The sequence below is a fragment of the Hemicordylus capensis genome, chromosome 6 (assembly GCF_027244095.1).
Source record: "Hemicordylus capensis ecotype Gifberg chromosome 6, rHemCap1.1.pri, whole genome shotgun sequence".
NCBI classification, from domain to species: domain Eukaryota; kingdom Metazoa; phylum Chordata; class Lepidosauria; order Squamata; family Cordylidae; genus Hemicordylus; species Hemicordylus capensis.
The window spans coordinates 87,605,027-87,621,316 of record NC_069662.1 but is presented as its reverse complement, the minus strand read 5'-3'; the positions used below and the strand labels follow the sequence as shown (position 1 = coordinate 87,621,316).

Genomic DNA, 16,290 nt, shown 5'->3' with positions numbered 1-16,290 from the left:
GGCATTGAAAACAGTATTCCTAGTGGCACTAAAAAGCGCAAAATGCGTAAGTGAGCTTCTAGCACTGCGTATAGACAAACCATATACAAAATTTTATCCAGACAAGGTAGTGATGCACATGGATCCAGACTTCAGACCAAGGTTCAGACTTTCATTTGAACCATGATATAGTTCTACCAACCTTTTTCAGGAATCCATCCTTTCCTTTGGAGCACACATTTTATTCTCTTGATTGTGCGTAGAGCGGTTGTGTTCTATTTAAAGAGAACACAGAGGATGAGGAAAACAAGATATTTGTTTGTCTGTGTGAGTGGCCAGAAAAAGGGCCAAACACCATCACGCCAATGGATATCACATTGGCTAGTGGAAGTCATAATGATGGCTTACGAACTGCAAAAAGTGGCCCCACCAAGATTGGTGAAGGCCTATTCAACGAAAATGTATGCAACATCACATTTGTCTGGCGTTAGGTTCAAGGACACTTGCATGGCTGCTTCCTGGGCTTCCGATCAAACATTTATCGAGCATTATGCTTTAGACCTTCGCTCTGCAGCGGCGGCTCAGAAGATCAGTGCTGAAAAGGGTGTTGCAATAGCTTGCAGCTCCCACCAACTCAAGGGAAGCTTGTAATTCACCCATTGTTTGACTGTTGTGAGATCACTATCCAGATAAATAGGTTGCTTACCTGTAACAGATGATCTGGTAGTGATCCCACGACATTTATAAAACTCTCCCAGCCATCCCCACTGCAGAGCACAAGCAATACATACATGCAGAGATGCATATAGCACCAGTTGGCCAACAAGAAACTGAGAGGACGCCTAACCGCCGCTGTAAGATCCTGCAGGGCACGTGCAGGAGGCGGTTGGAGGCGTCTTGAGGAGCTAACGAATTTTACCTGAAGTTGGTCTGAGCAGGCTCAGAACCCATTGTTCATGAATGTTGTGGGATCACTACCATGTTACAGGTAAGCAACCTGTTTTTATTGACCGGATATTGGATGTGATGGACCATGTGATCCAGTGGTGAACCATATGTTTCATTCTAAATTATTTAATGGGTCTTGTGCTCCATGGCTAAAAAGGAGTTTTGTCATCTCCTGAGTAAAAGAGAAGTATATGAGAGAGAGAGAGAGAGAGAGAGAGAGAGAAATTGACTGGGGGAATTTGATATGATTGGAGAAGGCACTTACGGGCATTTTACCAAGCTAAGGATACAGGTAAGCCTTCAAAAATGAGATTGTCTGAACTGCCAAGCCCATTAGGGATGTGCACAAACTGGTTTGTTGGTCCTTTTACAGACTGCTGGACTGGTTTGGAGGCGGGTTTTTAAAAACCTTTTTTAAGGAGCAGGGAGGGTACCCTTTCCCCCCCGCCAGCTCTGTCTCCAAAAATGCTGGCGTGGGGCTGCTGTGTACCTTCACGCACGTGCACCGGCCACTTCTGCTACGATGCTGACCAGGGCTGCAAGAAGGTATGCAGCAGCCCTGCACCAGCATTTTTGGAGACAGCGCCGGCGGGGGGAAAGCGAGGGGGTGGAGGATGGGCACCCTCCTTAAAGGTAACCCCCTTTATTTCATTTATTTATTTGATTGATTGATTGATTGATTGATTTCTATACTGCCCTTCCAAAAATGGCTCAGGGTGGTTTACACAGAGCAATAATAAATAAGATGGATCCCTGTCCCCAAAGGGCTCACCATCTAAAAAGAAACATAAGATAGACACCAGCAGCAGTCACTGGAGGTACTGTGCTGGGGGTGGAGAGCGCCAGTAAAGTAAAGCGTCTTAAAGTTACCCCACCGCCCGCCTCCTGGGAGTGCATGAACCCATTTGTGCACATCCCTAAAGCCCATGTCACATGGCTTTGGGCAATAGGAAATGGTTCTTGAGGGGCTTGTGATTTTTGAGATTGTGTTTATGTGGAAAATTATATGTGAAACAACTTTGCTAGATTATGTCCTGCATAGTGTTTTGCTGTGCATGAAAGCGTTGCACTTGCTTTCATGCCTGCTGAAAGGACATGACTTTGTGGCAATAGGAAAGTTTTTAACATCACTTATTTTATTTGCATAGTTGTAATGTTGAAACTGAGTACACGAAGTATGCCTTAATTTCATGGTCTGTGGAGCAATCTTTAAGCTTTAGAGATGACTTGTTTTTACGGCATTGTCAAAAGCTGCATTAAATTCTGAAGAACATAATTGAAATGATTTTTATGGTTTCCTTCTAGGAGAAATGGTGGCCCTAAAGAAGGTACGGTTGGATAATGAGAAGGAAGGATTTCCAATTACAGCTATTCGAGAAATTAAGATTCTTCGACAACTTACTCACCAAAGTATAATCAACATGAAGGAAATTGTGACAGATAAGGAGGATGCTCTAGACTTCAAGAAGGACAAAGGTATTTACCAAAGGGACAGTTCATGGAACTGACACTTTCTTCCACTTACTGTTGTTTGGATCCCAGTTGCTGTTTTGCAAAATACATCATAATTGTAAAACAAGCATTTATGGAGCTACAATACAACTGTACACATTCCTTATTCATAAACATAAAGGTAAAGTTGTGCCGCCGAGTTGGAGTCGACTCCTGGCGCCCACAGAGACTTGTGGTTTTCTTTGGTAGAATACAGGAGGGGTTTCCATTGCCTCCTCCCGCGCAGTATGAGACGCTGCTTTTCCACATCTTCCTATATCACTGCTGCTTGATACAGGTGTTTCTCATAGTCTGGGAAACATACCAGCGGGGATTCGAACTGGCGACCTCTTGCTCACTAGGCAAGCTATTTCCCTGCTGTGCTATTAGGTGGCTTTATTCATAAACATAGTTCATCTAAAAAAGAAACTAAGCCTTTGTTTTAATTCTGTTCTGATTCTCAGTCTACAGATGAACACAAGTTAACAGAAGGGTAATGTCCAATTTACAATCCAGTTAAGCTTCTGTTTAGAGTATTCTCCCTTTCTAAATATCAGTTATTTGTTACAATACTTGTTTATCCTGCCTTTCTGACCTGAAAGGGATTTCTGAGGCAGTGAATAATCACAAATCTAATAACAGGATACAGTTAATAGTAGATTACCTTGTATCACAATAAAAACTAAAATAAAATGGGAGCAAAACAAATAGAGTATCAGGAACGGTACTCAATAACAAGCAGCTCCAGAGAAGAACTTGCAGGTGATGATGGGACAAGCAGCAGCATTTCTCACTTGACAAGTTCAGTTCAAGTAGAGATCTACTGTTGGGTCAACTTGTTGTTAGAAAGCAAAAGCCTCCATCTCCAAGCCAAAATCAGAGAGCCTTTTATTCATTCATTCATTCATTCATGCATTCATGCATTCCATTTTTATACTGCCCTTCCAGAAAGGCTCAGGGTGGTTTTATGTGAACTTTTTTCCTTTGAAGTTCACGTAACTTGTTCTTACGTGAGATGGTATTTGTCAGAGCAGATATACAATGTTACACAAAATAAACAAGTTGGATTGTTTAGGCTAGGGGTTCCCAATCTATGGTACTCTAGATGTTGCTGAACTATAGCTCCCATCATTCCCAGCTACAATTGTTCTTGGCTGGGGGTGATGGGTGTTTTAATTAAGCAACATCTGGAGTACCACAGGTTGGGAATCCCCGGTTTAGGTCATAGGAGCTCAATTATACCCCAAAGGTGAAAAATGTACCCAATACTTGTATATAGGAAGATGGTCTGATAATTATTTGCATTTCCAGCCAGTGTTGGTAACAGCTTTTTCATTTGAGGTAGTTCAGAAGATGAGTGCAGGCAATGGCACACTATCAGGCAGCAATCGAAAAGCTTGCCTTTAATATCAGATTTTAGGTGAATATTTAATGTTGGAGTTATGCAGCAATAAAGTTGAACGATGCAGCTTTACTTCTTGTATATGTGACTAAGACGTCTGCTGTTCTTGAGCTACTTAGAGCTTGCTTTGGCATCTGATCTAACCACTTGAGCTGCCATTGTGCAGGCTGTTTCATGCACGTGTGCGTCATTTGCCTTTAAAAACCCTTAACCTTTTCTTACAAAAGAAAAGCTACAAGGCTGTGCCATCAACAGGTTGTGGGATTGCACAGATGACAAGGTTATGGCCCTGCCCACATCCTCACCTTCTTTGGGTACATAGCACAGTTGTGCACAATGGTTCATGGCCCTGGGGTGTAGTCATACAATAGCAGTGTGAGGGTTCCAGTAATGGGCTTGACCTGGTGCATGATCTTATTGGAGTTGGCCATTTCATGTGTGAAGGTGTGTTGCTTTGGCTATACTGATGAAGTCTTAGTTTCTTTGGAGTTTAGATGTTGTGATTTCATTGCTTCATATAGGGATATCCCTATGTAAACTGTTTTGAGAACTCTTTTGTTGAAAAGTGGTGTATAAATAATAGTAATATTAAGCACTGAAGAAATGCACATTCAGACCATGACTTGAAATCATAGTTTGGCGAATAGGATGGGGAGAAATCAGTGACTTACAGCAGAAGATAGTGATGGTGGTCAACATTGTGATTAGAACTCTCCAGGTGGTGGAATGGAACAGAATAGAATAAATTTTATTACGATCATAGATCAGACAAACCAGGTGGTGGATTAACCCTTTGGGTTATCTCATTTGTTTTGAGATTTGAGTAGTGCAGAATAATGTTAAATCAGAGTAAGTTACGAAGGGTGGGGGCTGAAGTTACCAGTGGAATATATCAGTTGAATCTTTCAGCATATAGCCACTGTTATATGCAAAGTTTGTGTTTTAGTATGATTTGGGGGAGGGGTAATAACTTTGAGATTGAGTGCCATTTAGGGAGTCAGAAAGCAATTTATATACCATGAGAGAAACTGAGGTTTTTCCCCTTAATTATGACATGCTATCACTTTTTAAAGTGATCAGAATTGTTTGTTCTGCAATGTACCTAGTCTTAATCTCTAATTCCCTAAATCGGTTTGGGCTGTGTGTGTAAGTAAAACATAAAAACTTTTATTTTTAATAATAATTTATAACCTTTTTGGAAAGTTTTGGTTCTGATAATGTGAATTTTAAAATCCATGTTTTTTAAAAAAGCAAAGCATAAAGCTTGTGGTGGTGGTAAAGTAACTGTCTGCTGCAGTTTTGGAAAGGTCAGCTGTGACTTTACTCCTGAAAGGGTTTTCAGTCTAGCCTTTGTCTTCTAAATCAAATCAGAAGCTAGTCCCCGTAAACTTTGTTGTTTGAGTGGTGAGCTGCTTTCTTCTGCCATCAAGCAGATGTTCTGTGGTGTTGCTGCAAGCCTGTGGCTTGGAAGGTTTCTCTGACAGCAGTCTTGCAACCATCAGAGGACGCTTCACTGCAGAGTTCCGTCTCTGTTCTCATTGTACTTGAGTGACTTTGAATCTGTCAGACCTAATGGGAAGTCGGTTAGGTTCTGGAGAACTGAGTGTAACTGACGATTGGATAGTCATTAAAAGAGGTATTTCTTTCAGCAGTTTATTCACTAGTACTGTGAACGTGTGGAGGGACTTAAAAAGGAAGTACAGCAGTAATGAAACTAAACCCCCCCCCATTTTTCAGTTAGATAGTCTTAAGCTTGTGAGTGCAAGAGACTGTGTGCATGCTGATAAAGTAATTGTGGACATTTGTTAGCTTTATACAGATTCTTTCAGCTGTTCATTGGAGACCAGTTTCTCAGACTCGTGCCTATTAATAAAGATGTGGTCGTAGCTAACAGTTCCATTGAATCATTTGGAGGGTTACATGCTGTCTGCTCATCTCCTAATGTGAACCCTGGAGTATAACTCAAGTGTTACAGGTTCCCAGGCTATACCTGTGTGACTCTGATTCTGCATTTATTCATTGTTTTTTAAACACATTTTTATACCACCCCATACACAAATCTCTGGGTGATGCACAATCTGAAAACACAACCAGAATTTAAAAAATAGCGTAATTAAAATACAGATTAAAAAAGTGAACATAAAACTATAAACCTGACTAAACTGGTGTGTTTTCAGGCCCTTAAAAAACAAAACAAAAACATGCAGAGAAAAAACCATGCGGGAGATTCTAATTTCATTAGAAAGGTCATTCCAGAGTCCTGAGACAACCCAAGAAAAGGCCTGGTTTTGGGTTGCCACTGATCGCATCAGTGGCAGCTGCAACCAGACCTCCACAGGTTATCTTAATAGGCAGCAGGGGTTCATGAAGAAGGCATTCTCTTAAATACTTTGAATGCAAGCTATTCAGGTTTTATAGGTAATAACCAGCACTCTGTATCTTGCTCAGAAGCTTATTGGTAGCCAATATCTGTCTTCTATATTATTAATTCCTGTAGACGGACTATCTATCTATATTATTAATTCCTGTAGATGGACTGTGGGGATGAGGCAAGCCACGCCCCCACTAAAGCACTTGATTGGGCAGTGGGGATTCCATATGTAGATAGGGAGGAGGAGCCTGTGGCACCGTGGTGATTGGGCATTGGGGATTCCATATGCAGATAAGGAGGAGGCGGCGGCTGTGATGGTTAAGGTCAGTTGGAATGCAACTGTTGCTGGTCGGAAGATGTTCTGTCAGCAGCCTGAGGGGAATGAGCAGCCATGGCAGTACTGGCAGCAAGGAAGGGCCCAGTCAGCCACTGCCACTGTTTGGGGCTACTGAGGCCATTGTCGGAGGGAGGCAGGCAGGCAGGCAGGCAGGGGACGGGCCTGGGCCCGGGCCTGTCAGCAGCCTCAGGGGAACAAGCGGTTGTGGTGGTGGCGGCAGCAGTGAGGAATGGCCTGGTCAACTGCTGCTGCTCCTGTGGGGAGGAGCAGGAGCAGGGCTCAAGTGAAGATGGGGAGATCTCTCGGGCTGTAGCTTGGCCAATAGGTGGCAGCAATGCTGCAGCAATGACCATGAGGGGTGAGGGGGATGGAAGCAACAGAATGGAGAAGCAGGAGCAGGAATGCAGCTCAGGTGAGGGTGGCGAGATCTCTGAGGTGAGGAGGCCTGTGGCAGGGAGTGAGGGGAGCAATCATGTACTAGCGCACAGATGCTCTAGAGTGAACAAGAGTTCCAGCATTGAAGTGGAGAGAAATAATGGCGGCAGTCAGGAGGCGGAGGGCCGGCAGGCAAAGCCCCGCCGGCCAGGAGGAGCAGGCGGTGGCGGAACAGCCTGGCCCGCCTGCCAGGGTGAGATGGCAGTGGGCCCTGGCCTGGCCGTATGGAGGAAACGGCAGCAAGCCAGCCTAGCTTGGCTGACAGTGGCTGGGGAGAGCAGCTGGTCGGCTAGCCAGAAAGTCAGGCATACTGGCGTGGCGGGAACGGCTGGGCCCAACTAGAGGCGCAGATGCTCTGCACCCGGGCCCACTAGTAGTTTGTTTAAAATGGGTATAATATGATCTCTTTGGAGACTAACCTGGCTGCTGCATTCTGTACAATCTGCAGTTTCCAGACTACGTACAAAGGCAGCCCAACGTAGAGCACATTGCAGTAGTCAGGTCTGGAGGTGACCAGCATATGCACCACTGTTTTAAGATTATTTCTCTCCAGAAATGGATGTAGCTGGTGTATCAGCCAAAGCTGATAGAAAGCCCTCCTGGCCTCAACCTGAGAAACCAGAGAGAGGTGTTATAATCTTCTGGCATATTTTTGTTGGTTCAGGAGTACTTTCTCCAGTGAGTGAGGCTAAGAAGCATGTGTAAGGCTATCATAGAACACATGGGTAACACATGAAATGGTAAGACAGACATGTAGCTCCGTCTGTTGTAGTGGAAGGCATTGCCCACTTAACACACATTTATAAACTTGTAAAGCACAGTGTTTGAGAGCTCTCCCTTCACATATTGTAATGCAATGTATTTTTGTTGCTTGTCTTGCTTGCCTTTCCTCCCTTCTCTCTCTCTCCACCCATAAAACAGAGTGAGGGACAAATGGATGTTGGAAGTTCAAATGCAGATTTATGCTATTATCCTAAACACTGTCTCCATTCAGATGTAATGACACACCATGGTTTTTGATGAGCCACGGAGAGCCTTGGCCTTGTGTGCAAGGTCAGGGAATTGGAAGCTTCCATAGTTGGCATTTGGGCAAAATCAGAAATTATTATTTGATGCAAACTGGAAGCAGCAGCAGCAGCAGCTGGAAACACCCACTTCTGGTTTACTGCAAATCATAATTTATCATTTAATCATCTCCTCCCCTTGCATGCAAATAAAGGGGGAGGTAGGAGAAGGGAGAGTGTAAGCCCAAGGCTTTCTGCTGTTGCTGCTTCTCATCATGGCAAGCCACTTCTGTCATATCTAAACTGAATTTCAAAGTCTACTGTGACCTCTCAATATTCAAGAAAAATCCATTTATTCCAGGTCCCATGGAAATTAGTATAGGAACTGAGATAGGGTTCAAAATGTGATATGTAAAATGGTATCCTGAATGTCATTCCAACTTTCATTCTGATTATCTTCAAGCCAGATGCTACATCACAATATATTTTGCTTTGAATATAAGTGCAGAGGTTAAGGTAGTAATTTGAACTACAAACATAGAATTATGTACTTAACATGAGTACCAATCCCCCCCCCCGCCCTTTACATTGAATGTTCAAGGGAGACATCCTGTAACTTTCTGTGTGTGCCAGAGTGTAACAAATTGGTCACTCATTCCCCTATAATAAAACATGGTTTATTGTGTATGTTAACAGAGCAAAATTCATTTTTGTATGAATTCTCTTAGGTGCTACCCAGATATTGCAAAAACATATATTAACTGTTGGTGCATAGAGTATGACAATAATTGTTGGTCTCTAATCACATATTAATTATTTCAATCTACCACTAGGTGCTTTTTATCTTGTATTTGAATATATGGATCATGATTTGATGGGGCTCCTGGAATCTGGTTTGGTTCATTTTGATGAAAACCATATAAAATCCTTCATGAGACAGCTGATGGAAGGTTTGGATTACTGTCATAAGAAGAATTTCTTGCACAGAGATATAAAGTGTTCCAACATCTTATTGAACAACAGGTATACATGTAATTTTGTTAACTTTATATAATCAAAAGTTAGAAATGCAGAAATAAATGGATAAGTTTCTAATATCTCTGTGATGATGGGGTTTTATTTGTTCAAGTCGGATCCTGCTCTTTAAGCCAAGCCTCAGTTCTCTGTGGGGCTTAACTGTCTTTAGGGAAAAGTGTGCTTTAAAGTGTGGCTCAAGTGGTCTGTTTGCTGCTCTGGTAGCTGATATCGCATTTTTTTTAAAGAAGAGCAACATGGAGCTTCCTTTAAATCTGTAGCCCTGAATATAGACAACCTGTTTCTAATATTCCCTTTAGGGATTTGCCGAAATGTGATTCAGACGTCTGAATCATGGGCACATCCCTTGAAAAATGAGTACTTACACAGCAACTTTAAAGTGTGGGAGAACAGGTCCATACCTCCTGCTCCTCCACCCATGGCCACCATTGCTGTAAACTGGGTGCTCCCCCCTCCAGCTATACCTGCACGTGCCGGTGGGGCGTCCTTCGGCTACTCCTGCACGACACCAGCAGGCACGTGTGTGGGGGAAGGATCCAGAAGGTGTTGCCGGGGGACTACTGTTCAGCTCCTTTGCCTTTGGCCAGTGAGGTCCCACAGGGTTCTGTTTTGACCCTCATGCTGGTTAACATCTATATGAAACCACTGGGAGAGGTCATCCGGGACTTGGACAGCAATATGCAGATGACACTCAGTGCTGTCTCTCGTTATCATCTGATCCTAAGGAGGCAGTGGATGACCCGAATTGGGGGCTAAAGACAGTGATGATGGTTTGGATGTGGGCTAATAAACTTGAATCTGGGCAAGACGGAGGTGCTGTTGGTCAGTAGGAGAGCCAGTCGGGATGAGGGAATCTGACTGGTACTGGATGGGGTTGCACTCCCCTTGAAAGAGCACGTGTGCAGCTTGGGGGTATTTGGGAAGCTCAGGTGGAGGCAGTGGCCAGGGGTGCCTTTGCACAGCTTCAGCTAGTGCACCAGCTGTGTCCCTTTCTTAAGAAGGCTAATTTGGACACAGTTACCCATGCCTTAGGTCACGGCTGGAATACTGTAACACACTCTACATGGGGCTGCCCTTGAAGAAAATTCAGAAACTGCAGCTAGTGCAAAATGCAGCAGCTAGGTTTTCATCTGGAGCTGTCTGCTAGGATCATATTACACCCATGTTGTAAGAGCTACATTGGCGGTGAATTTGTTTCTGGGTCCAATTCAAGGTGCTGTTTTTGTCCTTTAAAGCCCTTAAAGGTTTGGGCCCTGTATACCTGAGGGATCGCCTGCTCCCAAGGGTTTCTGCCTGCTCGATGAGGCCATGTGGGTGGGGGGTGGCTGCTTCATATGCTGACAATGAGGGAGGGTCCGCCTGTCGTGCACACGGGACAGAGCCTTCGCAGTTATTGCCCCCAGACTTTGGAATGCTCTCTTGGTGGGCATCTGCTCCTCAGTTTTCATCACAGTTTTTAGGAAGCCATCTTGGCTCTTTAACCATGCTTTATATAGGAGTGGTGTTTTTTGTTGCTGCTGCTCTATACATTATGATCTTGTTTTGTATAGTTTTTAAACTTTTAATTAGATTTGTATTTTATATTCCAGTTAAATATTTTTATTGTGTAACTGTTTTATAGTGGTGTTGAATGTTTTGTAAACCACCTCGAGATTGCTTTAATGAAAGGCAGTATATAGGAATTTAACGATGAATAAATATAACCTGGTAAAGTTATTGTGATTTTGATTGAAGAAGGTTCTACAAAGCTACAGTGTATGATATGTATGAAGTTGTATTAACAGTTGTAGTGCTGTTAGAGAAATACCAAACAGCTGCAAAAACAAGTGCCATGGCTATTTTAGCTTTCTTACTTCATAATACAGTACATAATCTGACTCTACATAAGTAGTGCATGTGAATGGTTTGTACAGGAATTGCCCACAGGTGGTAACTACTTTCCTTTGTGTTCAGAAGCAGATGTATACCTGCTGCTTGGGAGTGGAAAACACTAGCCTGCCTGAGGGTCAGTTTATTAGTAGTGATAGCTCAGTGGACCTTTCCTCTTCAGGGCAGTATTCATCGGAATACCAGATATTAGGGGCAAAGAATGGCTTTCATGTCCTGTTTCCTGGGTTTTCCAGGGGTATCTCAAAGGAAACCAGATTCTGGACCAGTTTGGACCCTTGTTTTGGTCCAGCAAGATCACTCTTTTGTTCAACTCACGTACAGTTCAGATATAAAAGTTACATTATACTATATGTATACACTTGATGAAAATTGTGGCATACAAGGGGGCCTGCTTCCACATGTGCACAGTGTTGGGGAGCTCTAGAACTGTTATCTTCACAGAAGTGTGCTGGGTTTTTGCATAGTTTGGGGTGCGCACATGAGGTTGAATAGTGCATTTGTGCTCAGTGAGATCCTGTATGAATTTTCATATACAGAGCAGCTATCTTGCTCTACAGTGATCTTACAATAAGAGGGGTGTGTGTGTATGTGAGTGTTGTGAGGGAGAGAATATATATTTACCATCACTATTGTGTAAGCAAATAAAGGCAGTTTCATTTTATCATGCTTTTGAGAATTAACCTTCTTCCTTTTTTCACTATTCTTAGTGGTTTGAATTATTTAATTATTGTTTTATCAGTCACTTTAGTTGTGTTCCCAAAGCAGTGTACAATACTAATTGAAAGGTGGGATACAGATTTCAAGCAATAACCCCATCAAATTTAGAAGCCCCACTTTAGTTCCTAGTGTCGAAAATATTAACAAATGAAGTAACAACCAACTTAGTTCAGAAATAACTGTTCTTTCCAGCCCTTGTTGTGTATAGTACGTTGTTAAAATAATTATAGTTCACAAATATTAAGATAACTAGCAAGGTTTTTTTCATCTGGTGTTTATATTTTCTGACTGCACCTGTGCATATATAGCTAATATGTTGTGAAGAATAAAAGATTAACTTAGATAATGCAAGTTGTCTTTTTTTGTTCGAAATCCTAAAAGCTGTTTTAAAAATCTTTATTCTTTTCACTAGAGGGCAGATCAAACTTGCAGATTTTGGGCTTGCTCGGTTGTATAGCTCTGAGGAGAGGTAAGATTGGTATTATTCCAAAGCTATATGTATGTATTTTTGAAGAGTTCTCTGGGGAGTATTTCATAAAGAACTTTAAAAACCAGGTGAAACTTAGCAAGATGAACTTAATAAAAGAAGCAAGAACTACTTTTCAGAGGTTTTCTTTAATTTTGCTTGACTGCATGAATTTAGAGTTTTAGATCTAATCTTGTTATATGACGAGGAAGGATTTTGTATTTGGATCTGGTTCTGTATGTAGGCCAAAATATCATTTGGGGCCAGAAGGAAGGGGCGGGGGGAAGCCTGATTCATTTTGTAGGCAACTGTTTGAGCATGTTAGCCTAAAAGTCAACATCTGTTTTTCTTACTTGTAATGATATTTAGAGTACATTGACCAATCCCATGTGTGCTGTCATAGTTAAATGTTAAATGTGCAGATATCAACAAATATTATGAGAGTCAAAATATCTCTTCAGGAGAGAAATAAAATGCAAATCACACAACTGGAGACATTCTCTGGATTTAAAAAGTTGCTAAAGTTTTTCTTTCAATATAATACAAACGGAGGGTATCTTAATTTGCCCCCTTCCCAAAACCTCCAATTCACCAGTTCTCAAGCCTGTACTTATACTACCTCAGTATCCTAATTTGCACATATAAGGTAGTATGCCTGGTTTACATTACTGGGGCAGGATTAGTAGTAATTGAATACTCCATTTTTTTTAAAAAAAAAGTTCCTCCACATAGAAAATTACATGTCAGGGAGAAGGATTCCAGCCTAATCACCTTCGTAATCTCCTTCCTGACAGCTATTTTCAGCATATAGGGTTGTTTGTGTTTTGGTAGGGGATCTGGTGGATGGGCAGTGTGAAGGAGCATCCTGTCATTCTGTGAGCCTCCACCTACAGTCTGAAGTCATATTTATCAGACACAGATTTACCATGTCACTAAGAACTAGGCCGGCATTTCCTAAGCTGCTGATAACTGAGGTGCACCCCCACCCCGAATTATCGTTAGAAGCCTGATCATGCTGCTTACAGATTAAACTTCACTCTGACACCAGAAAGTTCTATTTTTAGAGCAGGCCTGCCCAACATAAAGCCCAGGGGCCAGATCTGGCCCATGGGGACTTTTTTGCTGTCCTGTAGGTAGGAATATCCTGCAGCAACAGCACCCTAGGAAGATAGTTGGTAACTCTTTGGGTCAGTTCCAAAGTTTAGTTCTGGCCACTACCTCTACTAAAAACTGTAGGTCCCTTGACAAATGTAAAAGATCCATAAGTAACAAATAATTGCTTTCATTAATCTTTTTAATAATTAATTTTAATGTGCTGAAAATTGTATTTGGCCCCCCAAATACCACATCATGGTTGGTTCCGGCCCACCCAGGCATTTTAGTTGTGCACCTCTGTTTTGGAGTAAGAAAAGGTACCAAACGCTTACCCCCATGTCTTCATGAATTGCAGTTTTGCGCATGCCTCCTGATACGGAAGGATGCAAACCCGGAGCCATGGCGTGCAGAGATTTCTAGGTGTTCTCTGAGGGCTGACAATTCGACTGCATCAGGCGCAATTGATCCAGTTAAATAATTGATCCACCTGATGCAGAGATTTGACAGAATGACCTGCTCCGTTCCTCTGCTCCAGCAGGGGACTAATTGGAAGGAAGCAAGGCCAGCAAATCGGGCAGCCTCCTCTGTGGATGAGAAGTGCAAAAGCTTTTCACTTACTTGTGTGCCACATTAGTGGGCAGAGTTCAGATGATCACTTAAGCCAGTCTTTCCCAACCTTTTTCATGAGGCACACTAACATTTAAAACATTAATACTTAGCATTTTTTTAAAGGAGCATATTGCCCCCACAACACAATTTTTTGTTTTTGTGGTGACAAAGCTGCTGCTTCATTTTTTGAAATTCCTCCAACCTCATGGTGCCAAAAGGAGCTCGTAAGCATCCCTCCTGGGACATAAGGGAGCAAATAAGCATCCTGTCCCTCCTAGTGCATTGTGGGGTAAATCAGCCACCCAAGTGGAAAGTTTGAACTCACCACTTCTGGAGCTGACTGAGAGCAAGTCAGTGCTACTCTAAACTGTGCTTTTAGGTTCTCATAGATGAACCAGGGCAGACCTCAAGGTCTTCTGCTCCCCTTCCCCTTCTATGCACAAGGGTAGAAGATTGAAAGCTTCGGCTTCTTGCTTTTGAATGCACCAGTTTCCTGTTACGCCTGGACTTCAGGAACTGCTTTATTCTAAGTGTGGTTAATAGTAACAGACCAGGGGCAAATTGGGCTTATTACCTGGTTTGCTATTACTTGGGACCATTACTAGATATGGTGGAAAACTTCAGTATCTTTGAAAGTGGAACCTCAATCTCCTTCCCTTGTGTGCAGAGGAGGGGAGCAAATTACACTGAGGCTTGTACACAGTCATCTAAATGATGGCTTAGATAATAGTCTGAATTGGGCCTATATCTTCCCCCGACACTCTTGTGCACTGAAGAAATAACTCTGGTGCAGTAGTCATTGAGCAGCATCTAGACTAGTTTTACTTACAGAGGAGGAGAGACGAGGCAACGTTTTTGCTGATTTCCCCCTTCAATCTGCTCTGACAGCATGTCCCTGAGGGTTGGGGAATATGGGGCTACAGAGGCGAGGTGGAATTGGCAAATCACTCCTCCCCCTTGTACGAGTGAATATTCTCCTGTTCACGCATGTATTAGTCTGGATGCTGCCTTAAAAAATATATATATATATATTTATTATATATCTTGTCTTTTTTTCATCGTGGAACTCAGGGTGGCATACACAGGATTCCCAGGTGGTCTCTCATCCAGGCAGAGTCTGAATTCAGTGGGCTTAGCTTAAGCTAGGTTGCTATTTCATGTGTTTGCAGACCATGCCCTAATACTTATTTTTTCTATTTTTGCAACCGCTAGCAAGTTTCAGACCAATTTTAGAAATAAATCTTAATGCCATTGTTTAAATAACCCAATTATGTTTTCATGAGACGTTAAGAATCTGTTTCCTCCTCCCAGATGAGTTATCATGCAATCTTCTTATAGCTCCATGACAAACATGCAAAAAATCCATTCTAGAAACTTTCTATCGGTCAGTTAGAATGTGGCACATTTGTTCTAGGTTACTTGCTGTTTGTGTATTCCTGAAAGTGGATTTTAGAATACAGGAGGACCCCGTTACTTGTGGATTCAGCACTTGCAGTTTCACATATCGGCGGTTGAGTAATTGACAACTGGCCTAGATATACATGGGGAAAATGGCCGGGGGGTGGGGGATGTTAAATGCATATTCACGGATTTGGGGGTAGCTGGAAATGACCTCGGAGGTCATTTCTGGCCACCATTTTGTGCTCATGAGCCATTTTGTAGTTCATTTTAAAAGGGGGAAACATCCCACGGTTTTTGGCCAAAAAATTGGCAGAATTGTCTCTTGTGGGGCATTGCTGGACCACTGCGGACCCACAGAGCATTGTAGGGCACTACACTCCCCCCGCCCTTTGGCCTCATAGGAACTTAGCCCCTAGATTTCCATTGCCCCAATGTCTCGGTATTCGTAGTTTCAGCATCCACGGTACTTGCCGAGAACAGAACCCCCGCGAACACCGAGGTCCTCCTGTAATTGTTATTTCAATAGCAATAGACTGTAAAGGCTCTTATTAAGAAATCTGTGCTCATCGTCGTCTTTTGGCACGTAGCTTATACAAATGCAAAATACAGCTCCTACCAGGCAGCGATTGCTTCAACATCCTAGTCGGAAGCAGAAGAAGTGGATTACAAGATGTTTTGGACCAAAGCCATTTCAGAATAGATTTGTATCCTGTTTTGAATTGCTTGGGGATTAATATAATTGTAATTGCACAGGCAATTCAGACAGACAAATCAAAAGGAGCCTATTTTAGTGACACACACTGCTCTTATTTCTCTTACTGCTTTATCTCTCTTTTGAATGGGAGCCCAAGGGATGCTTTGTTCTTTTTTGCAATGTTGTGGAACTGTACAGTAATGCAGTTTTTGAGAACATTCAGTATTATTTTCTTTTCCAGTCGGCCATATACCAACAAAGTTATCACTCTGTGGTATCGTCCCCCCGAACTTTTGCTAGGCGAGGAACGATACACACCTGCCATTGATGTCTGGAGCTGTGGGTAAGGCTCTTGATACCAAAAGAACTCTTATGAAGCAGCAACATAATCCAAGAACTGGCATTGATGAAATGTT

At 42.6% G+C, this 16,290-nt stretch overlaps 1 protein-coding gene across 1 annotated transcript in view; it reads left to right on the top strand.

The window, feature by feature from the left end:
• The window catches only part of CDK13 (cyclin dependent kinase 13), a 52,008-nt gene that overhangs the window by 19,274 nt on the left and 16,444 nt on the right, over window positions 1–16,290 (top strand). Inside the window, exons 5-8 of the mRNA XM_053264037.1 lie at window positions 2,233–2,403; window positions 8,801–8,990; window positions 12,022–12,078; window positions 16,116–16,217. Of these exons, the coding sequence (XP_053120012.1) occupies window positions 2,233–2,403; window positions 8,801–8,990; window positions 12,022–12,078; window positions 16,116–16,217 (520 nt within the window). The remainder of the gene's footprint in view (window positions 1–2,232; window positions 2,404–8,800; window positions 8,991–12,021; window positions 12,079–16,115; window positions 16,218–16,290) is intronic.